This window comes from Carassius carassius, chromosome 15 (assembly GCF_963082965.1).
Source record: "Carassius carassius chromosome 15, fCarCar2.1, whole genome shotgun sequence".
In the NCBI taxonomy this organism is placed as follows: domain Eukaryota; kingdom Metazoa; phylum Chordata; class Actinopteri; order Cypriniformes; family Cyprinidae; genus Carassius; species Carassius carassius.
The window spans coordinates 19,811,426-19,837,190 of NC_081769.1; the positions used below are offsets into that span (position 1 = coordinate 19,811,426).

Here is a 25,765-nt window from a genome sequence, read left to right on the forward strand (position 1 = left end):
AAAATGTCAATAAATTTTAATAAAAAATATGTAATATAGGCTAATTTAAGTTTTAACCATTTATTTACTTTTCATTACATTTTTATTTTTACATTACATTCATTTAATTTGATAGATAGATAGATAGATAGATTATTTTTATTTTCTATTAAATGTATTCCTGTAATGGAAATTTGATTTTAATGTTTTTAAAAGAATTCCATTATGCCAATCATGGTTGCATTTTTTTGATAAAAATACAGTAATATATAATATATTGAAATATTAATACAATTTAAAATAATTTGATGTAGTTTAATATAGTTAAATATTTTAAAATGTTATTTATTCCTGTGATGGCAACACTACTGTTTTGTTTCAGGAGTGTCACGTGATCATAAACCGTCATACAATTTTTAGGACACTTCGATAGTAAGATCAAAAGAACAGCATTTATTTGAAAAATACAAATCTTCTGTAACATATTTTTTACTGTCACTTGATAAATCTAAGTATTATTTAAAAAATGTATACGCTATTTTACTGGAAAGCCTTTTCTGATGTGTGTGTGTTTTTTTAAATACCGGTAGAAAAAAAAAACTAGCGTGTCCACAACGAGACTGCATTTTTGGGCGTCATAAACTTATATAGCTATGGTCATAAACACATTCAAATGTGTTCTGCTTAGACACCTCACTAAACTGTAAAACATTAATCTTATCTCTGACAATAAAACCGTTGTTGCTGGGAGGTGCTGATGACGTATCGGCGGCATTAACCACTTCCGGCTTTGGGTGCTGATGAGACTGAAGCGAGCTGGTGATGCTTTATGTAGATTTATAACCTCTTATTTCATCATTTACGCGATAAAGCGCAGCAGACTTTGTCTTCGTTGGGTCGAAATAAAAAAGACGGTATAGTTCATTTATTGTTATATCATATAGCTTACAACCTGCTTTGTCGCGGATTCATTAAAATGCAACGACAGCCTTTTTTGAATGAACAAGATTTTGTTTTTAGTTTACCTGTCTATGTGTTTTCTGTTTTTATCTTTTGTCGGTAGTGCATTTATGGACCACAATCACTAATTTCTCAATGCAGAATTTAAGGATAGTATGCAATCTATTATAATGTAATTTTCCACATCCATTATTTTATTTCTACGTGTAGGAGCTTCACCAAACAGATTTACAAACAAGTGTAAATTACATATTTAAGTTTGTATTCAATTGCCAGTTTGTTAATATAATATAAACATGTATTGTTGTAGAGTTTGCTTTAAAAATAAATCCTAAATTTGTCAATTTATATGGTATTTAGTGTTAATTCAGACACAATGTGTGTCTGTGTCTGTCCATTAGACATGGTGCTCTACAAAGGCTGATCCTCTCAGTTAATGTTAAAATTAAGCTGGATGTATTTAACTTCAGCCAAAAGCATAATGTAGACAAAAAAAAAAAAAACCTTTACAAAATGACAGATGGTCTCTAATGTGTCTCTCTCCATCGAAAGTTTGTGTGGCATAGTTAATGTATGTTAAAGCATGACTTTAATGCACATGTACTAAAATAAAAACTAAAATTGTTCATACTATACATAGACTGAACAACACAGAAGATGGCTGATAGAAGTGACCTGAAAGCTGAGCTTGAGCGCAAAAAGCAGCGCTTAGCCCAGATTCGAGAGGAGAAAAAAAGAAAGGAGGAAGAGAGAAAGAAAAAAGAGGTAGGTGCTGTTTTAGTTTGATATAGCCATTTATCATTTCATCACCTGCAAATATTTCTTAAGTGGTGCTCAATGATTGACCTGTGATGCAGTCTGAGATGCTTCAGAGGGCCGAGAATGTGTCAGAAGACTCGGACCTGGACAGAAAGAGGAGAGAGACAGAGGCGCTCCTGCAGAGCATTGGAATTTCACCAGAACCACCTTTAGGTATGTGATACTGAACATACAGCTGTCTGTGCATGTGCATAATGTGAATGAGATACATCTTTATGAATGTGCATGCCACCTGCTTGCATGAAATGAAAAAGGAATCAGCAAAAGTGTTTTATAATGCAAAATAAAACAATTTACATCTCACTCAGCAGTCTGTAGTGTAATACCAGGGCTCCCGCTAACCTTTTGAAAAAGAAGTAGGCCTACAGTATAGTTTTAAAAAGAGTGTACTTAATATACTTATCAATTATATTTGAGTATTTATACAATGTAATGTTTTTGGACACTGAATTAAGTTAACTGTAATTAAAATATATTTTATAGTTTAAATTTATAATGAATGCAATTAGCTGAACTTAGTTAAGCTTAGTGCTTTGTAAACCACTTAAGTAGAACATTTGACATCTAATTTCATAATTCTTTAAAATGACTTTTTAGTGTCTGCTGAATGCACTGACAAGCTTTTATAGTAATCTAAAATCAACTTTTTTTTAAACTTGTATATCATGTATCTGATATTGCAATTTAGTACATTTAAAATATATTAACTTGAAAAATAATATCAAATAAAACTACAGTTATAATTAATCAAGTACTTTGTATTTTAGTACATTAGTCAACACATCAATATACATGTACTTTGAAGCATTATTGCATTAGTGCATCTTTTAAGTGGGTCATGAATGTGTATTCTCTTTATAAGTATTTTTAAGTGGCAATTTTTATTAATATTATCAGTTTCAATACAAGTGCTTATTCAATATAACTAAGCACACTTCTTTTCCACAAGAGTTCAGTTCATGTTTAGTCCAATTTGTGCTGTTTTTTTTAATTATTATTATTATTATTATTATATAAAGGGCATGTTGCTTGAGCCTGTATTTGCGTCCAGTGTTTTATTTATTTATTTTAATCTTCTTTGCGGGAATGTCTTGTGACCTCTCTCAAATTTTTGCTAGATGTAAATCCGATCAGATTTTAGGTCATTTCAGATTTAAATATGAGTTAGGTCATGGATTCATCCCCAAAACAATTACTACACTTTGCAAATGAATATAAAGATGTTACAGTATTTTATTTAGAGTTTATTAAACTCATGTCATTTACACTTTGGTTGTACTTAAAGCAGACTTGACTGAAGCTCAATTAGATTTATAAGGTGGTATTTGCTGTATTTTTTTTTTATTTTTTTTTTTTAATTGTAATCATATAATTAAATGAGATGACTTAAGATCATGTAACATTTTTAACATTACAGAGAGAAGTGGAATTCGCTTGACAATCTCTCCTGTTGTTTTTCCTTTTGGATTTTGTTTCTTTGATTTGACCATTTCAATCCATTCTGTTCATTTTGATTTGCCTGTGTCTGCCACTGCTGGCCATCAGTGCAGCCACTGCAGCTTTTAACATGGGATACCTGTTATTTTCATTATTTAGTCCCAACCCCTATGTCTCCCTCTTCGCAATCAGTGAGCCCACCCAGTGAAACTGGAAGTCAGGAGTCCATAGATGGAGGGACGGTGGGAAGGTATGAAATATTTTTATATTCACTGATACGTGGATGTGTATGGAGGAGAGTTTTAATGCAGGAGTTTTCAAACTGAATTCTACATATGTGGTAGGAGGTCTGTGGCAAATTTGAGGATAAATCTAAATGTTTTTAGAAATGTCTGAATTGAAATAAATATAAATTGTGAATTTATCTGCAGATTTATACATTTAACAATATTACAACAATGAGCTGAATATAAATACGCCAATGCAAATATTCAGTATTTTTTATTTATTTTAGTTTCAGTATTTATTTGAATAAAATTAGATTTAATTTGTATTCATTTTGCGTATCATGTTTTTTCTTAGCACAGTATAACTGGCTCTATATTTAACTGCCCTCATATTTTAAGAAGAGGGTCATTCAGATTATGATCATTATATTTGGGGGTCTTTGGCATCAGAAATTAGTTTAATATTATGCATTATAATTTATTTTATGCATATTTAGGGGAATTTACTATTTTATGAGAAAATTATTTGATGGATAATATGATTTCTTTTGGGATAGTTGTGCATTATTTCTTAAGTAAAAACTGACATGTTTCATGCAAGTTTTAAGCTATTTTATTATTATTATTATTAATAATATTTTATTATTTATTATTTCTGTAATCCCTTTAAGACTAAGACTAAGTCTAATGTTTTTCCTTTTCCCTACATCTTTTGTTGGGGACATCAGATATCGGTAAGGAGAACTATTGACTATTCATTGTTGATGCATCACCCATCAGTGGATGTGGTTTTGTTGTAGCTGGTTCAGAGTATGAAGCCACGGTCTATATGTGATTTCATCTAAGAGACAGTGTGTTATCTCATGTAATCGTGCATGAAAGAGGGTGAAGCTGCAGGACCTAATCATGCATGCTCTTAGTCTCATCCCACCTAACCATTTTATGATGTATTCTTCTGACCTCTCTAGGACGTTACAGTGGGACACCGACCCCTCAGCTCTTCAGCTTCTTGCAGATTCGGTTCATGGGTGAGACTCCCACCTCAAATTTCATTCACATTATTAAACATGATACAGAGAAATATAACAGAAAATTCTTCCATTTACTCACCCTTAAGATGTTCCAAACCTAAAAAGATATTTTGAAGAGTGTGGGTAACTAAACAGTTTCTGGTCCCCGCTGACTTTTTTCTATACTGTTGAAGTCAGTGAGGTTTGGTTGCCAACTTTCTTCAAAATATCTTTTTAAAAAGAAGAAAGACACTCACAACTTGGGGGTAAGTAAATGCTTGGAGGTCCAAGGCAAACAAACAAACAAAATGAAAACAACATATTAAAATAGTTTGGGCTTGCTTTCTTAGGAGCAGGATGCAAAGGCTTGGTGCATCAAAAATTGTTCAGATTGATTTCATGCCAAAAGAACAGGTGACATACTCTAAAGAGACACAGACTCCTGTGGCATCTGATCAGCCTGAAGGTAAAGAGCTGTTTTTATCTCTATTTAAAAATGTATACGGATATAAAACTTAATAGTGGCTTAACCCACAAAACAAATGCATGCATCGCTGCTTAAACTTTCCAATGACCGTTTTCCACAGAAGAGGAGGATGAGGAGCTGTCAGTGAACAAAGCTGAATCTGTGCCACAGCAGCTGGAGGAGGAGAACACTCAGGACGCCGAAGAAGGCAAGAAGAATCACATAAAAAAAAATAATACTAATACTAATGAAATGTTTAAAAGAAGTATAACATCTATACAGAGCTGTATGAATATGTGTGCCTTAGATCAACTTAGAGAACTGACCAACGAGGAGAAAGAGCAGATTATTCATTCAGAGGATTTCCTGTTTTTCTTCGACCGAAGCATCAGTGTAATGGAGCGTGTGCTGGCCGAGGATACGGACATTTTCTTTGACTACAGTGGGCGAGATATGGAGGACAAAGAAGGGTCAGCCGAGGCTTATGTAACAGTCAAACATACACAAACAGTCCCACATGATTACAGAAAAGTTATTCATTAGAAGGTACTAGACAGGTTTGTTTAACCTAATGTAGGATGATGGTCGCTTAATGGTTTGAAATCAGGGTTAAGGAGGTGACCCAGAAACTCAAGAGTTGCACTCAACCTCAAGTGACTTCTGGGAAACTTACTGTAAATTGCTTTGGATGATTGTATCAGAATGCAAATGTTTGTTTTGTTATCAGGGACATGCAAGCCGGATCAAACTTGTCTTTTAATCGACATTTCTATGATGAGCATTGGTCCAAACACAGAGTCGTCACTTCCTTGGATTGGTCACCACAGGTACTTTATTAATAAACTGCATTAATATAGGCAGTGCTGGTTAGTAACTGATTACATAATCAGACTCCAGTATGTATATGTAATTACGATGCTTATAATCAGATTACAGTTACTTTAATGGATGACATTATTTAAATATTATTCACACAGTGGTTGGTAATTATTTATAATTTGATTTCACCCTAATTCTTATTTTTTTCTCTCTATATGTTTTCATTCTAAAAATCATCGCCTCTTAGACACATTTAGAAAGTCTTTAAATTTTGTGGAATTATTTATTTGAATTTTACATTTTTATGATTTCATAATAACTATTAGCTTTTCACAAACTCACAAAACCCCTGCAGTTCTTTCACAAAGCCCAGTTTGGGAACCGGTGATGTAATGTTTAATGGACTTCATGATGATAGCAAAGAATGTAACATATTTTCATTTTCTCTGTTTTTATACATAGTAATCACATTCAAATACATGTGATAAATGTGTTGGATCCCAAAAAGAAAATAGTAAAAAATTAGTCAGAATACATTGCCTAATATGTGTTATCCAAAAGATTACGTTATTAACTACAGTTTTTGTCATGCAATTTGTAATCAGTAACAGACTCCGATTTGCAAGTAATCTAGCCAGCACTCAATATAATCACGTTTAATGCAAATGTGTTACTCGCCAATAAAACAACCTCAGAATCAGAGTGACTTTATTGCATAGGTCCATGATATCATATCCACAATATGTTTAATGATATTGACATGTAGCACATTGTATTCAGTCTGTTATTCTATTTGCAGTATCCTGAATTGCTAGTGGCCTCATACAACACTAATGAGGATGCACCTCATGAGCCAGATGGAGTTGTGCTGGTCTGGAATATGAAGTTTAAGAAGACGACCCCCGAGTACATATTCCACTGTCAGGTTCGAATTCCCGTTGCTTCCTTTTAAATAACCCTCAATGCCTGAATGTTGTTCCTTTCAGCAGCATTTCAGTATACTGTAATACTATTTTTTTATTTTATACTGAGCATATGTTTGAGTAATCAGCTTTTAATGAGAAAGCCTGAATCTAAATTGAATTTCTATTAAAATACACAAACAATAGAGCTCAACTCTCAAATGCTGTCTGCGCCACTAATGCACGTCATTCTCTGTTTGGACTGATGTCACTTCTAAATGAACTCTCATTGCTCAGCTCACCGTCTTTATGCTCACATTGTGCAAATCGGCCTTGATGGAGGGGCGAGCTGACGTCATATTTGCCAAAACAATAACCATAGGAAAGAAAAGAGTACTGGTACATTCAACCAATACTGCATTTCATGGTTTTCCCTTGTAGTCCTCAGTGATGTCAGTCGGCTTTGCTCAGTTTCATCCCAACTTGGTGATTGGCGGCACTTACTCTGGACAGATAGCACTGTGGGACAATCGAAGTCACAGGAGGACCCCAGTACAACGGACGCCCTTGTCTGCAACTGCACACACTGTAAGACCTTCAATTACAGCCAAAATGTTTAAAAACAGAACGCAGTGTGTTGGTGGTTTAATGGTTAAAAATCTGAGCTGAAAACACTCATGTTGCCAGGTCACTGAGGTGACCCAGAAACTGAAGAGCTGCACTCAACCTCAAGATATTCCTGAGAGACTTTGCAAAACACATCTTATGAGAATTAAAGACTCCCTTATCCCTTACAATCCCTTATTAGTCTTGGAAAAAAATATTCTTTTAAGAATATAGATGACAAAACTGTCACGTTTTTTGCAGCATCCTGTGTACTGTGTGAATGTGGTCGGAACACAAAATGCCAACAACTTGATCACAGTATCCACTGATGGCAAGATGTGCTCCTGGAGTCTGGACATGCTCTCGCAGCCTCAGGTGTCCAGATAACACATTTAGACAGATTGAATTATTGTCATTTGGGATTTGACTGATATTAAACAAAACATTATATGTCTGTTGTTACTCACAGGAGAGTATGGAGCTGATCTATAATAAGTCAAAGCCGGTGGCCGTCACTTGTATGGCCTTCCCTGCAAGTGATGTGAATAACTATGTGGTAGGAAGTGAGGAAGGCACCGTTTACACAGCATCCCGCCATGGAAGGTCGGTCGTTCCTGCAGCATAACATATTAATAGATGATTTTCCTATTTGGGTCAAGTATTCTTTAAATGATATCTATGTATATTAAATTCTCTCAATGAAAAACAACTTTACTATTAACATGAACATATTGCTTAACTCGTCCCACGCAGTAAGGCTGGTATTGGTGAAATGTTTGATGGGCATCAGGGTCCTGTGACTGGAATCAGCTGCCATAACGCTGTGGGTCCAGTCGACTTCTCCCACCTCTTTACCACTTCCTCATTTGACTGGACAGTCAAACTGTGGTCGACTAAAGTAAGGGTTGTTTTGGAATTCATGTGTTGCTCGAAATGTACGGTATTTTGATCATGTAGCATTATATAACTAATCCATCTTTCTGACAGCATAACAAGCCCCTGTATTCCTTTGAAGACAATGCAGACTATGTTTATGATGTCATGTGGTCTCCAGTGCATCCTGCGCTTTTTGCTACAGTGGATGGCAATGGTCGTCTGGACCTCTGGAATCTCAACAACTACACAGAGGTCAGGGGCACCGCAGCTCATTACATTCTTTACTCGGTCATCTGTTTTCTGTATTATATAAGAAGAACATTCATTTCATACTTTAATTAATATTAGGATAGGAGGACCCCCCTACTTGGGGCAAGAACCCCCTGGGTTAAAGTTACCCCAGATTTCATCTGATTTTATCAGAATATGTAATCTGATATCATTTGTAATGCCCCCCCCCCCCCAAAAAAAGTGTATTTAATATAAAATATTACATTAAATCATATATCCACACTATATATGTTCAAATGTTTGAGATTAGTGTTTTATATTTTTAAAATACATCTTTTTTTGTTATTATACACAGCAAGGCTGTGTTTATTTGATCAAAAATGTGGTATAAACAGTACAGTCATAGCCAAATTTTTTGCCAGTGACATAAATGTTGTGTTTTGCAAAGTTTGCTGCTTAAGCTGATGTGGTGTTCATTCACATTCACATTATTGTTTCTATTGCAATTTTCACACACAAAAAAAAAATTATAATAATTTAACTGTTTTTTGATCCTGACACAAAATGAGCAGCTAACATTAATTGACTAATCACAACAGCAGCACGTGTGAAAGTGTGAATGAGTACTAGTCAGGTGAAATCACTATCATACTAAATAGATTGTAAGAGCAGACTGATTGCTATAAAAGGAAAGAAGAAGCATTTCCAATCATTGTGTTCTTGTTAGCAATGGTTACCTCCAAAGAAAAACACATGCAGCAATCATCTCTTTGCATCAAAATGGCCTCACATGCAAGGAAATTGCTACAAAGAATATTTCATTTGAAAGAACCATAAACTGGATCATCAAGAACTTCAAGGAGAGAGGTTTGACTGCAGTGAAGAAGTCTTCAGGACATCAGGACATCCCAGATCTGCACGCACAGTGAGACAAGACTTATCTCAGTCCCATAGAGAACCTATGGTCAGTCCTCAAAAGGCGAGTGGACAAGCAGAAGCCCACAAATTGTGATGAACTCCGAGAACTAATAAGGCAAGAATGGCTTGCCATCAGTCAGGATTTGGCCCAGAAGCTAATATCCAGCATGCCGAATATCCAGAGAGCGAATTTCAGAGGTTATGAAGAACAAGGCTCAACACTGTAAATATTGACTCATTCTGTTTGCCATTAAAAGTCTTCAGTATACTATAGAAACATGTCAAAATGTTATCTACAAATACTGAAGCAGCAAACTTTGCAAAACACAAAGTTTGTCACTGCCAAAACGTTTGTCCATGACTGTAATATTCTGAAATATATAAAAAAATAAAAATAAAAACTTATTTTCTGTTTTAGTATATTTAAAATTTTAATTTATTCCTGCAATGGCAAAGCTGAATTTTCGGCAGCCATATACATGGAACCATGATACTTTTTCAGGAATTTATGATAATTTGAAATATAATTTTTTATAACAGTGTAAAAGTCTGATTGTCACTTGTAATAAAATGTAATGCACCCTTGCAGAATAAAAATATTAATTTCTTTAATAAACCAATCTTACTGACCCAGGAATTGTATACAGTATTGTAAAAGCAAATTGATTCAGTGCAATTTGTTATTTCATTGAATAATGGCAAATCAAATAAGACAAAACGTTTCAGTCAGACTGATGCACTATATACTTCTATGTATTATACACAGGCCATTATATTTAGCAATAAACTATGAATTCATATCAGATGATCCACTCAAAATTCATGGACTGATTTAATACTAACATGAGTTATCGTAATAATTCAATTAAATAATAAAACAACAAAACATGCCACTGGGACTCAATAATTGGGAAACAATAACTGTTTCAGTACAAATCTAGATGAATTACTATGTCCACGAATCCTCCATTAACAAAGTACACTAAAACTTGTAATATCCAACATGAAATTAATTCATAATCATATTTATCCAATTAAAAAAATTATATAATTTTCACCTCAAACAATAAATCTAACATGTGCACAAGACAAGTCTAAATTGATAAGAACATAACCACCGAATAAATGTGACATCTGTAGTAAAAATGTGGTGTATGATAGGGTATGTTACCTCCAATATTTTGCATGAATTGCCTTTAATTAACATTTGTGTGCTTGATCTACATTAGATTGCAGCTAAATCATGCTCCCACACAATGTTATGACTGTTATATTTTCACTTGCAAAACAAGTTTTCTGTGTGTACCAGGTGCCGTCGGCAAGTGTGACAGTGGAGGGAGGGTGTGCCCTGAACCGGGTCAGATGGGCATTAGGGGGCAGAGAGGTGGCCGTGGGTGATTCAGAGGGCCGTGTTTGGATCTATGATGTGGGAGAGGTAACAACACCTACATTATGAGTACATGAACACATGTATCACTCTAATATTCGGATAAATTACAAATATTTGCACTCAAATTCAAATACACAGACTGATCAAACAATGTGCAAATTTCAACAGTCACTAATAGCGCTTTACCATGAAGATGTGATGCAGAAGTTGGTTTTATCTCTATTTTAGCAGTTAGCCGTGTCACATACAGACGACTGGAGCAAATTTGCCCGTACGCTCATGGAGATTCGTGCAAACCAAGGGGATGGAGAGGAAGAAGGTGCTTTGGAGCTGCCTGCTTAAGACATACACACACAGACACGTTCAGTGAGAAACACGTACGTAAAGTTGAAACAGGCGCTTGATATAAAGTGAGTAAATCACACATACACGCTTCTGTGATCACAGGTCTTTTTTCTTTTGCCCACAAAAGTCTATCTATAGCATGGGTGTTAATTAGCAATAACTCCTCTTCCAATGCTAATAGTTAATTTCCTGAACACACACACACTAGTGAATGGGCTTGATACAACATATATCTAGGGCTTGAAGTGACTATATAGGAGTGAGCCAGTGTGATCGTACTGTATCAAAACAGCTGTGCTGGAATTACAATTTATTTTATTTTACTGAGATACGTATTGACCGTTATGTACAAATATATTACAACAAAACTTATGAATGTGACTTTCTTTTTCCTTTCACCTTTTATGACGTATGTGTGCATAATTTAATACCAACTGCAGCATAAAACAACTGTAAAGTGTGAACTTACAATAAAGGTCACTGTGTCTCAAATCGTGTTTTAATCTTCATTTAAGTAGTAATTTGTCTAAAGTGCGGGTGATAAAAAAAGTTTGACTGTCAATGCCATATTGCTCCATGATGTTTTCGTGTGATTAAACCTTTTAGCTTCACAATGACGACAGATTCCTTGTTATCCAGGTTTTTTTTCCTCCATCATCAGCAACTTTCATGGACGCACACTGCCGCACGTAGAAGGCGGGATCCTGTTACCATGACAATTACGTCAATATTAGTGTCGGGTAACTAAAGGTCAAACTAAAGACAAGCCAGAGACGGAAGGAAACAGGCTCGGAATGGCGGAGACTAAAGGTTTTTTTTTTTGCAGCAAAAGCCGGAGGAATCACAGTAATAAACTGGGTTAATGGCGTTATCGCTTGAACGGCGGTGCTTTGTCTAAATTGAACAGGATACCTATATGTTACGAGGTACTGGCGCGGCGGGAAGGACAGTCAATGCTAGTTTTGTCTGTAAATTGGAGCAAAGCTGTAGAGCATAGCTACCGTTAGTTAGCCGTGCTGTGTTGTTCCGTTTGAAGCAGAATGACTTTTACTAACTCTCAGTTCTGTTTTAGACACAACCCCAACGTCTGGATGGCTCTTTAGATCGCTTTTGTGAGTGTATAATGCAGTGCAGCTATGGTTTGACTGTTTGCTTCCTCTTTACCCAACTTGGTAGATGATAGCAACACAAGCTTACTTGGTACAAGTTCGTCTTATTATTACAACTCTTTACGTGCGGTAGATTGTGCCCTAGACTGTCTCAAAATTGACCGATTTTCGTAATCCCAAGCAGAAAAAACAAGATTGACCCAATGTCAGTCTACGAATGCAAGGCTTTTTGTTATTGTTGTTTTGTTTCGCTCGAAGTCGGGTCGCATAGGGCTGTTTTTTGACGGTGATACTCATACGTAGGGACCGCGCTTCCAGTTGTTGTTTTTACATTAATAACTTGTGTTGAAGACGAAAATATTATCGTAATCGACGCAAGCGTATTTGCATTTAATGTCTGTGATTGGATCGTGGCTCTGTTCAAATCTGCAAGGGCTTATTCCTCATCGCGGTCCCTTTGTCATTGACGTGAAGGAGAGAGGACCTTTAACTTTCAGCTCGGCTTTTGCTGTATTTTCACTGCTCGTGTGGACTATAGAGGGCAGCAAACTCACCACAAGCATTTCCTTGGTGTTCATATAAGATTTCACTTAGACTGTACTTATTTTGCTTGGCTTGTTTGTTTATTTTACATTCATTGTGCGTCGTTTTTATATGCTGGTTGTTCATGCCTGTAAACATCCCCGACTGGAAGCTGTGCTATCCTTAAAACAAGCTTTCAGTTGGATGTTTGCTGTCATCCTCCAGTTCTTTCGTCTTGATATGTGCGTTTAATTAAACAGTAATGCACCCTATATGATGTATAACAACTTAATTATAACTTAATAGCAACTATATGTACATGGTAACTTGTTTACATGTGCGCCATCTGGATCTATTGAATCTCTAATGTTTTCTGTGGTAGGATTGCTCCTATTCCAGTGTAGACGTTGTAAACATCCTACACTCAGCTGTAATCTGGAGGCTGGGGGGAGGGTGTTTGCTGTGACTGACTGGAGCTCCTCTAGCATGAACATACTTTACTTGGTTGTAAAATAAAAATTAAAAAACATGAATGCTGAAAGGACAAAAAAAAAAAAAAAGGCTGTGGCTGATAAGGTCGAATATTTACTTTGTTAAACAGTTTTTATTCTGTTTTGCTTCGTTGTGAATATCATTTACCCAAATAAACACTTTTTAAATAAGAAATAATGTGTATTGTTATTAATAATTATTGATTTAACTAATGTTCTTGAGTCGAGTTGCTCTACTAATACATAATACACATTACTAATTCACATGTACACCTTTCTCATTTTGATAAGGGTTTAAACATTAAGTTCACATTAAGGAAAAATGTCTGAATGTCGCATTACTGATTACAAGAACACCGCAAGTTTAACCTCCAAGATCATCCAAGTACAAGTATGGAAAAATGCACTCCAGGCCGCAGGTGGCGCACGCTTCGACACAGATGTTTTTTTTTTTTTTGCTTGAAGACGAAGATCCATCCGCCATATTTGTTATCGCAGATTCGACAGAATCCTCTGCAGAAGTAATTTAAGTATAATGAATGCATTTAAATTGCGCTCTAGCAATACCAACAACGGTTAAATCATTTTCGAGGCTCTTTAACCTATTGCTGATTTAAAAAGAATGGATTCAGTGCAAGCAGGTAAGCAAAAACGTGATTTTCAGGATAACTGCGCTCCGAGGAAACGGCTAACGTTAGTTCTGACGATTCGATAAGGACATATATTAGGTAAAACTAGTGGCTTGCACCAGCAAAAGTAACTTTTGCCAGAGGATGCTTTATACATAAATTCATTTTTTTGTCCGCTTTTTACAGTTCTTTGTTGAAATAATACCTTTTCCAACTCTCTGAGCATAAACGTCATCTTATTTAATGAAAATCATTTCCAGTGCCTAAGAGAAAAACACGAAACTGGTCGTGAGTTTACAAAAATGAGATGGCAGGGAATATTATTGGTTTTCTTTTGGAAAAATGAAGGTTTTAACAGTATAATTAAACGTACTACAACACGTCTTTACTATTGAAAAGTCAGCCTTTGTATGCAGTTTAGTAACTCGTTCATGAACTGTATTATTGTATGCCATATATTACATCTTGTTGAAGAACCCTATCGCAGATAAATTAACAGTGTTGTAATGACCTGAAGCTGAACTGCAACTACTAATCAATATGCGTATTAATATCAGTGTTAATAAATAATTGAATTCTTGAATTAAAAGTCTTTAAGTTGAACATATTTAGACGCTCTTATTTTGAAAGGGCTCCTTGATGCTTTTGAATAATTAAGTGAATTCTGTGAGGGAAGGTTTTTTAAACTCAAAATGATTTACATGTAGAAAACAAATAATAAATAAATATAGTTATATATTACATATCTTTACAGCTTTATATAATTTACCTAGAATAACCTGCGTAGTAGTATGTAGGCCTATGCTACTTTTTAAAGGATCATGATAAATCTTAGTACTTGGCAATTTAAAAGCCAAATGTTGTTTATAGGATAGGCTATAACAACTGTAAATTCACCTGGGCACATTTTTACAAATAATAAACCGAATAAAGACTTAAGCTGCTGTTTTTACATTCACAGATGGTTCATCAGTCTTCATGTGCAAAATATGCAACTTGTTCTCTCCCAGTAAACCATTGCTGCTGTCTCATGTAAATGAGACTCACTCCAGTGATGGAGGCGATCCTGACACTTGTATTATAGCACTTAAGCCTTTAACAACTCAGGAGCCACAGAGTTCAGGTAAGCAGCTTTGAACCCAGAAATTAGCCTGTATTGGGCTTTATTAAGATCCAAACACTGGAAATGAGGTAATTAGAGACGGACTATTACAACGTCGAGCTGATTTGAATAACATATTGTATATTTATTGAAAGTTTTCCAAAAACACAACACCATTCCAAGAACATACTTCTGGGAGGATTTTACATTCCATAACTTCACACATCTAAAGCTTCTTCATGTCAAGCTGATTTAAGATAAATTTTTTAATAATATGATGAAAGCTGGATTATCATGTTTAAAAAAATAATAATAATAATTTTAAAAGCGTTGGAAAACAAGAATGTCTTGTTTACCTCACAGAAGTTGTTGTGAAAAGAAAGCGTGGAAGACCAAAAGGCTCTACTAAGAAAGTCCAACCAGAAAAGGTCCAGAAAAATACACCCAATCAGCAGGAGAAAGAGGCCACAGAAATACAACCACTGGCAGTAGCTGAAGAGCCAAGTGAGGATGGCAGTGATCTGGAGTGCAAGAAGTGCAATCGCGTTTTCAGCAACAGGCGACAAATCTCCAAACACATTTGCTTCGTAGGAATGAAAGAAGCCGCTGATGATGTAGAGTATAATGGTATAAATTCATGTTGGTTAATGTAGCTCTTTCTGCTTTTTTGAACTGCCACACGTTTCATCTGTTGACTTTATTGCTCAGGTAACAATACTGATGCAAATAAAATCAGCGATGAAGAGGAGGAGAAAGAGAGGACACCAAAGAAAGCTCGCGTGATGCGGACAGATAAGCCGTCCAGTGCAAAGGACCCTGAATCAGCAAGCAGCAACAAAAACCCTATTATTAGTGTGGTGCTTACCAGCCACGAGGCCATGCCTGGTGAGATTTACATGTGATGTCAGGTGTTTTAATAGTTGAGGGAAGCATTCATACTAACTGTGAGTTTTGCTTTATTGCAGGTGCCTCTAAGATAGTTCCTATTGAAGCAGCTCCGGCTGAACCATCCACCCAGACTGTTGCAGACGCAGGTTCCCAGGAGGCAGCAGTGAAAAGGGGATACCAGGAATATGCCATTCAGCAAGCTGCTTATGAAGCACCCCTCAAATCAAACAGGTTTATATTTCATGATTTGTCCACATTTAAAATGTTCATTTTAGATTTAGCACCAAAGGACAGAGTATTAATATGGTAATTAAATAAATCAAATCAGAGATACATTTCTATAGTAAATATAGCTAATGTAATTATGTAATTGCTAGACATTACTTATTTTATTTATATTATTTCTATGGATTAATTAATTAATTTACTTATTATTTATTTATTTAATCTACCACTAACAATATTTTTACCCATAAACAGTAGTCATAAACAACTAAAGAAGTTATGGAAAATAAAAAATTAAATTAATTGTGTCAAAATATGTGAGACCCTGACTAAAGCAATCTGACATCTAAAATTTGTTCCATTTGTACTGATCTTGTGAAATAATTTGGTACATCGATATTAAAAATAAAATTAAAATATATTAAAATCAATCTCTTGCACAGGTTAGGACAGACGCAGCTTAAAATCTTCACATGTGAATACTGCAATAAAGTCTTCAAGTTCAAACATTCACTGCAGGCTCACTTAAGAATCCACACAAATGAGAAACCATTCAAGTGCCTGCAGTGTGACTACGCCAGCGCTATAAAGGCCAATCTTAGCGTTCACATGCGGAAACACACCGGGGAGAAATTCAACTGTGAGCTGTGCTCATTTCATTGCCTCAGCAAAGGACACCTCAAAGTGCACGTGGAGCGAGTGCACAAGAAGATCAAGCAGCACTGCCAATTCTGCAAGAAGAAATACTCTGACGTGAAGAACCTTCTAAAACACATCCGCGAGACTCACGACATGAACGACAAGAAGGTACAGGACTCCTACAATGAGTACAGCCTCCAGACCAGGGAGGGCAAGAGACAGCTTCTGTACAACTGTCAAATATGCGACCGCAAGTTCAAGAACGAGCTCGAGCGCGACCGTCACATGATGGTTCATGGCAAAAAGAGACCCTTCGGCTGCGAACTCTGCGATCACGGCTCAACCAAATTTCCAGCCTTGCAAGCCCACATCCGAAAGCATCCCTTCATCTACGTGTGTGCCATTTGCCAGGAAAAATTTGTCAGCTCTGTGCGACTTAGGTCACATCTCAGAGAGTTTCACCCGGAATCAGATGAACCCTCTGCTTTTGCAGACTCAATCAATTCCAGCTTCTGCTTGCTCAAACCAGGCGATGACATTCAGAAGGACATGTTGAATCAGGATGAGCTTGAGATCACAGAAGAGCTCTCGCAGCTCAATGCCCAGGAGCTGTTAACCACAGAAATGACTTGCATGGCTCAAGAGGACCTTCAATGCTCTGATAGCTTAGTGGTGCAGAGCTCAAAGGATGAAAATCCCATTCCAGACAGTATGAATAAGACAATAACACAAGAGATGGCCTGTGAAGATGCGATAAATGCCCCAAAACTTCAAGACGATCCAATTAAATTGGAGTGCAGTATGACAGAAGATGAGAATCCTGCTGGAGGACCTGCACCTTTGCCAACTGGAAAAGCACAAACGCACTCTGAGCAGTTAATTTCAAAGGATACATTTCCTCAAACCAACGAAGTGAGGACCAATGAGGACTTACTCGGTTCAGAGCAAGAAGAGATATCAGCTTTCAAGCAGATTGTAGAGCAGATGCAAAAACGACAGCTCAACATGGAAGTGTTTGAACGGATTCGGAAAGTGTACGGAGACCTTGAATGTGAATACTGTGGTATGAATATCTAATATCTAATATATGATACAAGAGTGCACAATCCTGTTCCTGGAGAAAGTTCGGCTCTGATCAAACAACTGAGCCAGCTAATTAAGATCTTCAACCTGTTGATAACGGTTGTTTTGTAGCAGGGTTGGAAATGAACTCTGCAGGTCGGTAGATCTCCAGAACCAGGGTTGGGTATCCTTGATAAATAACATCTCCAGCTCCTGTCTTTCTATAACTCTTTGTAATATTCCCTCAACAGGAAAGCTTTTCTGGTATCAGGTGCACTACAATACACATGTGCGAACACACACTAAAGAGCACCTCCATTACTGTTCTCAGTGCAATTATTCCTCCATCACTAAAAACTGCCTGAAGAGGCATGTGATCCAGAGACATTCTGACATCCTGCTGAAGTGTCCCTCTGAAGGATGCCTTTACTGTACACCGGACAAATACAAGCTTCAGGCTCATCTCAGAACCCATTCAGACATAGTGAGTGACTGTAGTCTGCTTATTCTTGAGTTAAAGGGAAATTGCTTCTTCATCAGAATATATTTCTTTCTAATCTTTAGGTCAAAAGAAGTTTTACATGCCCAGTATGTCAAGAGTCTGTTCCTGAGGACAAAGTTAGAGATCATATTAAAAGCAACCATCCAGGTAAGGACAAATAAAACACTCTCAAATGTCCCACAAGATCCCTAAATGAATGAAAGTGCTGTTGCTGTGCAGATGTGTCCATGAACCACATCTCGGAAACGTTGGGAATACGTGTACATGTGAAAGGAGTGATCGGGAAACGAGCCTCCAAATGCCCGTACTGTGATTGTTTCTTCACAAGGAACGGGGCAGATCTTCAGCAGCACATATGGGCTCATGAAGGTGGGTTTTATGTCTTGTTTTTACCTTGTCAAACGTATGCACTTAAATGAACTGCCTCAGTGTACTGCTTTTGTTCTGTTCATGTCTCCAGGACTGAAACCGTACAAATGTTCACAATGTGATTACGCCTCAAGAAGTAAAAGCAACCTCAAAGCTCACATGAACAGACACAGTACTGAGAAAACTCATCTTTGTGACCTCTGTGGAAAAAAGTTCAAGTCCAAAAAGCACTCTGAAAAGTCATAAGCTCATGCACACAGCAGACGGTGAGTCTCTTTCTTTGTGTTTAATACTGCATGGTGTTATTTGGACTTGTTTAACTAATACAAGGCTTGCATAATCTAACGTTATCCAAGTGGACTTGGACAGGGATATCAAACTATTGTCTGGGGACTGCAAGGGAATGCTACTTTGACAGTAACAAATAAAAAAACAAAATATGAATGGAATACTGTGTAAAATATTACCATTCAAAAGTTTAAGGTGGTTCACTCTTACCAAGAATGCATTTATTTGATCAAAATTACAACAAAATAATAACATGGAAAATGTTAGATTAATAGTATATATTTTCTACAGAATAGAGTATAAGAGAAACATACATCCAAAAATATGCAAAAACTCCTGCAGGGGTGTGAGCTCCAGGATTCATCAAAAAGCGCATCAATCCAAGGGACTTGATAATATTGTGAAATAGTAAAAAGACTTTATTCGCATGGCTTTAACATTAAAAACAACACACATGTGCACCGACACGTTTCTGTAGAAAATATATACTATTAATCTAACAAGTAAACATTTTCCATGTAGTATGTGAATAAATAATTTGTTTGAATAATGTGCATTGATGAATTATACACAAACTGTATGTAGTAAGTAAGTATGATTTAAATTTTGAGTTCATGCTGATATTGATAATATGTTAGAGGCTTTGATTATTTAAACTGTGGTATTTTTCTGAATACACAGCAAATCAAATCAAATGTTATTTTGTTGTAGGAAAACAGTTCAGATGTACTGAGTGTGACTTCACTGCTGCACTGAGACCGCATCTCCTTCGTCACATGGAGCAACATGCCTCTTTCAAAGTAACACCACAAAAGACAGATTTTCGTTTTTGTTGTCATGTGTCCTACAGCCCCCACCAAATCACAGTGTTTTGCCTTTCACAGCCTTTCCGTTGTGCGCACTGCCACTACTCGTGCAACATTTCAGGTTCCCTGAAAAGACACTATAATAAGAAACATCCCAACATTCAGTACGTCAATGCTGGAACAGGGACCTCCACTTCTGAATCTGTGACAGAACAAGGCAAGTCCTTCCTCACCAGAATGAAAACAGCCTCAACCCTGCAACATATACGTTGTTGCTTTTTGTTAGACATACAGTGTTGCTTCAAACTGCATCATTGTGTGTGTGTGTGTGTGTGTGTGTGTGTGTGTTATCAGGTGGAGTCAAATGTCCTGTGTGCAATTACGTTTATGGCACTAAATGGGAAATGAACAGACACCTAAAGAGCAAACATGGTCTCAAAGTGGTGGAGACTGACAGTCTGAGTCTGAATCAGTGGGAGGTGAGTCTCCATTATAATTACATGTTACATTTAGTAATAACAAGTCATATTTATTTATATAATGCATAAACAACAATAGAGGTTGACCTGTACAATAATATGTAGTGATAAATAATATATTAATAGTAAACCTATAATTCACGCAAATTTAGAAAATCTGTCATCATTTACTCACCCTCATGTCACTACAAACCCATAAGTCTTTGGTTAAATGAAGATATTTTGAAAAAAATCTGAGAGGGTTTCTGTTTCTCCTTTTTGTATTCTCTGGACGTTAATTGAAGGGAAAGAAACTCAGCTTTCATTAAAAATATCTTAATTTGTGTTTTCAAAGATGAACTAAAATCTAATGGGTTTGAAACAACATGAGGAATAGAATTTTCTTTTCCTTTTTTTTATTGTGAATAGTAATTTATAATGATCAGTAATAAAATCATTACTCAAGCTTGTTCTTTTCTTGGACTCTGACATTCATAATATATTTTCTTGCTGATAAAGCAGTGTGTGATTGTTAAATTGCCTTAAACTATGACATGTTCTCAGCTACTACACTTGGTTATGATCTTATTGGTGTGTTGATTCAGGTAGTGGAGTCAGTGGAGGAGCCGGCCTTGCAGTACCTTCACATAGCTGAGACTGAGGATCCTCAAGGAACAGAGACTGCTGTATCAGCTCTGCAGGACCTGCGCTTCAACACACAAACCGGTCAGAAACGGTGCTTCATTTCATGAACAGTTGTTGCATTTCTATAAGGTTCAGATCTAAACTCATGGCTTGTGTTCAGGTGTTGTGTCTGCCGCAGCGGGAGACAGACTAGACCCGGCGTCTGTCAACATCCTGCAGCAGATCATTGAGCTGGGCTCAGAGAATCATGATGCCGCTGTGGCTTCTGTGGTGGCCATGGCTCCTGGTACAGTTACCGTTGTAGAGCAGGTATGGTTAATATGCATATTAGTGTACCGACAGACCTCTCTGCTTCTGGAGAGCTGCCCATACTTACCTTCTGAATATGTCATCTACACTCACTGCTATGTGATTATTGCTTATGAATTGTTAGATTTATTGTCTTGCAATGTTTGACATCACTTTTATGGATACTTTAGCAACTCCTTATAATCAAATGATAGTCATGTGTTATTCAATATTAATAGTGTAGGATATATGTAGGAATTTAAAAGGGTCATAACATATACTGGACTTAAAAAAGTAAAACCAATTTATATAAATTATTCTACAAGAATGTTGATCAAAAATGACAGTAGACATTTATTATATAACAAAACATTTCTATTTCAATTATATACTGTTCTTTTGAACTTTCTATTCATCAAAGTATCTTGGAGGGAAAAATATGGTTTTCATAAAAATATTAAACAAAACTGTTTTCAACATTTGTAATAATAAGAAATATTTCTTGAGCACCAAATTAGCACACTAATATGATTTCTTTAGGATCATGTGACACTGAAGACTGGAATAATGGATGATGAAAATTCTGATTTATTGTCTCTAGAAATATATATTCAGATTTTAAATAATAGTGTAAATCTTTTCCTATAAGGTTTACTTATAATATTAACCAAAAATGTAACCTAAATATCCATTGTTTCATTTTCTGGTTGACCTTTACAATTAAACAGTCTAATACTGGTCTAATACTAATTTCTGGCTGAAATATGCCACATAAACTTCAATTCAGGCTGAAAAGTTCAATGTTAATAATGGACATGCATTCAGCTAGTTGTTTTTGATGCTGGGTTTAATCAATCACCTAGTTTGAATTTTGATGTTTGAGACATGTATTTATCTGACACCAGGCATTTGTGAGTGATTTTTGTGGTTACTTTTTCAATTAATGTGCTTTTGGATCTCTGAAAGTTACAGCATGTCAAACTCCTTGAATCCTTTAATAATAAGAAAGTTCTGTCCCATCAATCCTAGGTGGAGGAGGAAGAGACGCAGGCCAACCATGCCATGATGATCCAGGATGCACTGCAGCAGGCCACAGTGGGCCTGGGAGAAGAGCACCATCTTGTGGTTTCTTCAGATGATATGGAGGGCATCAAAACGGTTACAGTGTATACACAGGGAGAAGACGCATCGCAGTTCATAGTCTACGTTCAGGAGGCAATTCAGGAGGCTGTGCAAACTGAGGAGACCACCACAGTATAGAGCATAGTAAGATGGGGTTTTAAAACTACTAGCTAGCTAGTTCAAATGCTGTTCTAGTGTTTTGGTTTGTTCTTTTGCTATAGTTATTCCAGTCAGGTCTTGACAGACTATTGCAGCCATACCTATAGGTTATAGGGACCTATCTTGCACAACTGTAAATAATCAGAAATGAACAGTAGCAGTGATTAATCATAGCCTTGTGCTACACAAAAATAAATAAATAAAAACGATCAGTGTTTCCTGACTAGGAATCAGCAGAAGCAATAAGGTTTTAAGTCTTTGCAAAAATCTTGAGTCCTATTACAGCAGATAAAGCCAGTTTCACATAACAGAATCTATTTTAGAAATTAGATTTTTATTATATAGGATTCCTTTTTTTTTTTCATGTACTGTCATTGCCTGCAAGCATAAGTATGTATGTTACAGAGTTACTGTGTTACTCTAATGTTCTCCACATTTTTTATATAAAACTCCCATACAGTGTATGGCTGTCATAATAGTAAACTGAGTTATTTAATGGGTGGTGTTGTGTATTATTTATACACTTTTTAAATTTTTTTGCCAGTAAATGAAATTCACGTTAAAGCGGACTATGAATACAACATCTATTTACACTGCCGTTTAGAAGTTCTGATGATAGGTGAGATTTTTGAAAGATGTCTCTAAAGCTCAGCAAGGCTGCATTTATTTGATCAAAAACATAATCTAAAATGTAATTTATTCCTCCAATGACAACGCTGAATTTTCAGCAGCCGTTAGTCTTCAGTGTCACATGATCCTTCAGAAGTCATTCCAATATTCTGATGTGGTTGTCAAGAAACATTTGTAATTATTTATTGCACTTATATGAAATAAGTTTTGTAACATAAATGACTGTTGCTCATTTTAATGAATCCTTGCTGAATAAACAGTAGAATTTCCTTCATAAAGAATCTTTTAAATGGTAATTTATATGACTTTATTCAGCTGAACACAAAAGATATTTTGAAGAATGTCGGGAATCAAACAACATTGGAGCCCATTTATTTTTCCCAAACTTGGAAGATTTTTATCAAACAATTTTATACAACATGAAATTGGAAGTGACCAAAAGATGTGATTTCAGTGTCTCCTGTTGTCCTCTTCCATCAATTCTGTGACCTGGCTATCCACCAGGCCGTCCTCATCAACATCCTGATCCTCTTTGTCCTCTTTTTGAAGGCTTCTGGACAACAGAAAATCCTTAGGAGTGATATCACTATCCTTCATCCATTTGGACTTTTTCTTCTTTTTCTCTATGAGTTTCTGCTTCCTGATATCTGCAAGCATATCCAGCTGCTCTTGTGTTAGTCCTCCTCCAGCAGCAGAACTCGGTGTGAGAGAGTCTCTCGGCCCCTTCTCTCGTTTATAGGCTTCGATCTGTTTGTGCAGAGCATCGTGATCGACACCAAACAAAACAGCTCTTGTGTTGTCTTCAGATTCCATCAGCTGCAGTTTGGCCCTGTGGAAGATTGAACAAATTAGAAATCAATCAAAAAATGATTTACTTTTATTAGAACTCAATTCTTCATACCCGACATCGTTGGTAGATAAATGATTCATGTTATCTTCATCTGGACCGAAATCTGCTATCTTGAGAAGGTTTTCAATCTAATTAGAAAAAGAAAAATTGTATATAAGATATTCCATATTTTATCACTGTAAACTCAGTGTAAAGTCTATCGTTGTTACCTCAGTTACAGCAGCATACTGTTTATCTCTGATAAAAACCACAGGTGGAACATTGCCAAGGATTTGGTGAGAGATCAGAAGGTGCCTGAAAAATGTAATAAGTCAAATTATGGAATTCTTTCTTAAAACTACAGTAAAATATATTATGATAAATACATACCGTATACGAGGAGCACATTTATGTAAAGCCTGCTGAATATGGCTGTCTTGCTCAGCTGACAGACTCGTCTTCCAGTATATTCGACAAGCAGAGAAATCTGGTGATAGTGAAACCTTGCGTGGACAAGAAGACAGTTTAGGGAAGTACTTTAAAAAACATTAGTGAAGAAAAAGTTCACCTAAAAATGCTAATTTTCATGTCATTCCAAAACTGTACTTTTTTTTCCTCTCCTTACAATGGACATATTAAAAATATATATTTAATTTTGTATTTAGCAGAGGGAAATAGTCATACAGGTTTGGAATAGCATGAGTGATGACAGAATGCTCATTTTGGGGTATAATATAATTTTAATTATTGAATGTATGTGGTTAATTGTGTTAAGGAATTTCGAAGGAAGAGCGTGTATCCTACTTTGGAAATCTGCACATTGTAGACACTGATCTCGGAGTTGAGCTCATAGGAGCTCAGTAAGTCTACCACTGCTTTGTAGATGATGATGTTGAGAGTCCTCACACGAACACTGTCCTCTTTATTTCGCTTGGTTGCTTTCAGAAAGCCAGGCTGACTAAGGGCTGAGGCCTGGACGGGCAAAATGTGTAAAAGACCAGCAAAGTCAGTCATGCTGCTTAGAGTCAACACAGCTAAGTTGTTTACATTTGCGCTATTTTGAAAGAGTATACAGTACTGAAAAAAGACAATACAATTATATATATATATATATATAAGAAATCTTACCTGCAGAGGAGATTCATACCATTGTTTTTTCCTGTAAAGAACGATAATATGAAAGTGAAAGTGACGTGACATTCAGCCAAGTATGGTGACCCATCCTCAGAATTTGTGCTCTGCATTTAACCCATCCGAAGTGCACACACACACAGAGCAGTGAACACACACACACTGTGAGCATACACCCGGAGCACTGGGCAGCCATTTATGCTGCGGCGCCCGGGGAGCAGTTGGGGGTTCGATGCCTTGCTCAAGGGCACCTAAGTCGTGGTATTGAAGGTGGAGAGAGAACTGTACATGCACTCCCCCCACCCACAATTCCTGCCGGCCCGGGACTCGAACTCACAACCTTTCGATTGGGAGTCCGACTCTCTAACCATTAGGCCACGACCCCCCCCCCCCCCCCCCCATATCATGCAACTATGACCCCCCCCCCCCCCCCCATATCATGCAACTTTATAGTCAAAACTGGCTTAACTCTATTTATTAATTATACAAACCGAGACTCACTTCTTTTTGGCCAGCATCTTCATCAGTTTATTGCCTCCAGATAGACAGGCTGAGCTGTGAACACTAACGTTGCTTTCTTTCAGCACATTAACCCTGGACAAGCGCTGTGTCTGCGGTCGTGCTGTCATTTTATAGATCACGCTTGTTAATGCAGTCGTATATCGACTAAATGTGCATTCTTTAGAGCAAACAACTCTTTTGACAGCCAGCATGATCACCAGCTTAGTATATCCTTGCACTCACGCTACAGTTTTAGCATCATCGTCTACATTTGTCCGAGGGCCAAGGCTGAAGTAGTTGAACCCAGATCGAGTCGATCGACGACACGACAGGTTGCCTCTTTCTCAGGTGCATTTCAAGTGCAGGTTTTTGTTTTTATTTCTTT

General features: G+C 36.6%; 3 protein-coding genes across 9 annotated transcripts; 2 read left to right on the forward strand and 1 right to left on the reverse strand.

Moving 5' to 3' along the window:
* The first annotated feature begins 689 nt into the window (after positions 1-689).
* LOC132158438 (cytoplasmic dynein 1 intermediate chain 1-like) lies at positions 690-11,477 on the forward strand. 7 transcript variants are annotated; one of them, XM_059567858.1, is made up of 16 exons: positions 690-798; positions 1,580-1,704; positions 1,797-1,911; positions 3,304-3,445; positions 4,391-4,450; positions 4,783-4,898; positions 5,020-5,368; positions 5,626-5,725; positions 6,517-6,642; positions 7,061-7,207; positions 7,487-7,600; positions 7,695-7,828; positions 7,979-8,123; positions 8,213-8,353; positions 10,560-10,685; positions 10,869-11,477. In XM_059567858.1, exons 2-16 carry the CDS (start codon positions 1,597-1,599, stop codon positions 10,980-10,982), a joined length of 2,037 nt encoding a protein of 678 aa, XP_059423841.1. In that variant the 5' UTR covers positions 690-798; positions 1,580-1,596; the 3' UTR covers positions 10,983-11,477. The 7 variants fall into 7 exon arrangements, with proteins under 7 accessions (XP_059423841.1, XP_059423843.1, XP_059423846.1 ...); XM_059567860.1 differs by having other exon boundaries at positions 10,872-11,477; XM_059567863.1 differs by having other exon boundaries at positions 3,355-3,445; positions 10,872-11,477.
* A 1,367-nt stretch (positions 11,478-12,844) lies between these two features.
* LOC132158440 (zinc finger protein ZFAT-like) lies at positions 12,845-22,789 on the forward strand. The gene is given in 17 exon segments (XM_059567865.1): positions 12,845-13,748; positions 14,698-14,859; positions 15,202-15,465; positions 15,547-15,723; positions 15,804-15,957; positions 16,395-17,653; positions 17,904-18,136; positions 18,217-18,301; positions 18,374-18,523; positions 18,615-18,745; positions 18,747-18,789; positions 19,523-19,611; positions 19,696-19,834; positions 19,972-20,096; positions 20,681-20,801; positions 20,881-21,029; positions 22,038-22,789. Coding segments are annotated over 17 exon segments (3,531 nt in total). The 5' UTR covers positions 12,845-13,729; the 3' UTR covers positions 22,269-22,789.
* Positions 22,790-23,202: 413 nt separating this feature from the next.
* rbfa (ribosome binding factor A) lies at positions 23,203-25,675 on the reverse strand. Its single transcript, XM_059567866.1, has 7 exons — positions 25,381-25,675; positions 24,877-24,907; positions 24,553-24,720; positions 24,139-24,251; positions 23,979-24,063; positions 23,821-23,897; positions 23,203-23,748 (listed from the first exon to the last, which is right to left on the reverse strand). The coding sequence occupies exons 1-7, from the start codon at positions 25,590-25,592 to the stop codon at positions 23,370-23,372; spliced, it is 1,065 nt and encodes a 354-aa protein (XP_059423849.1). The 5' UTR covers positions 25,593-25,675; the 3' UTR covers positions 23,203-23,369.
* Positions 25,676-25,765: the final 90 nt, after the last annotated feature.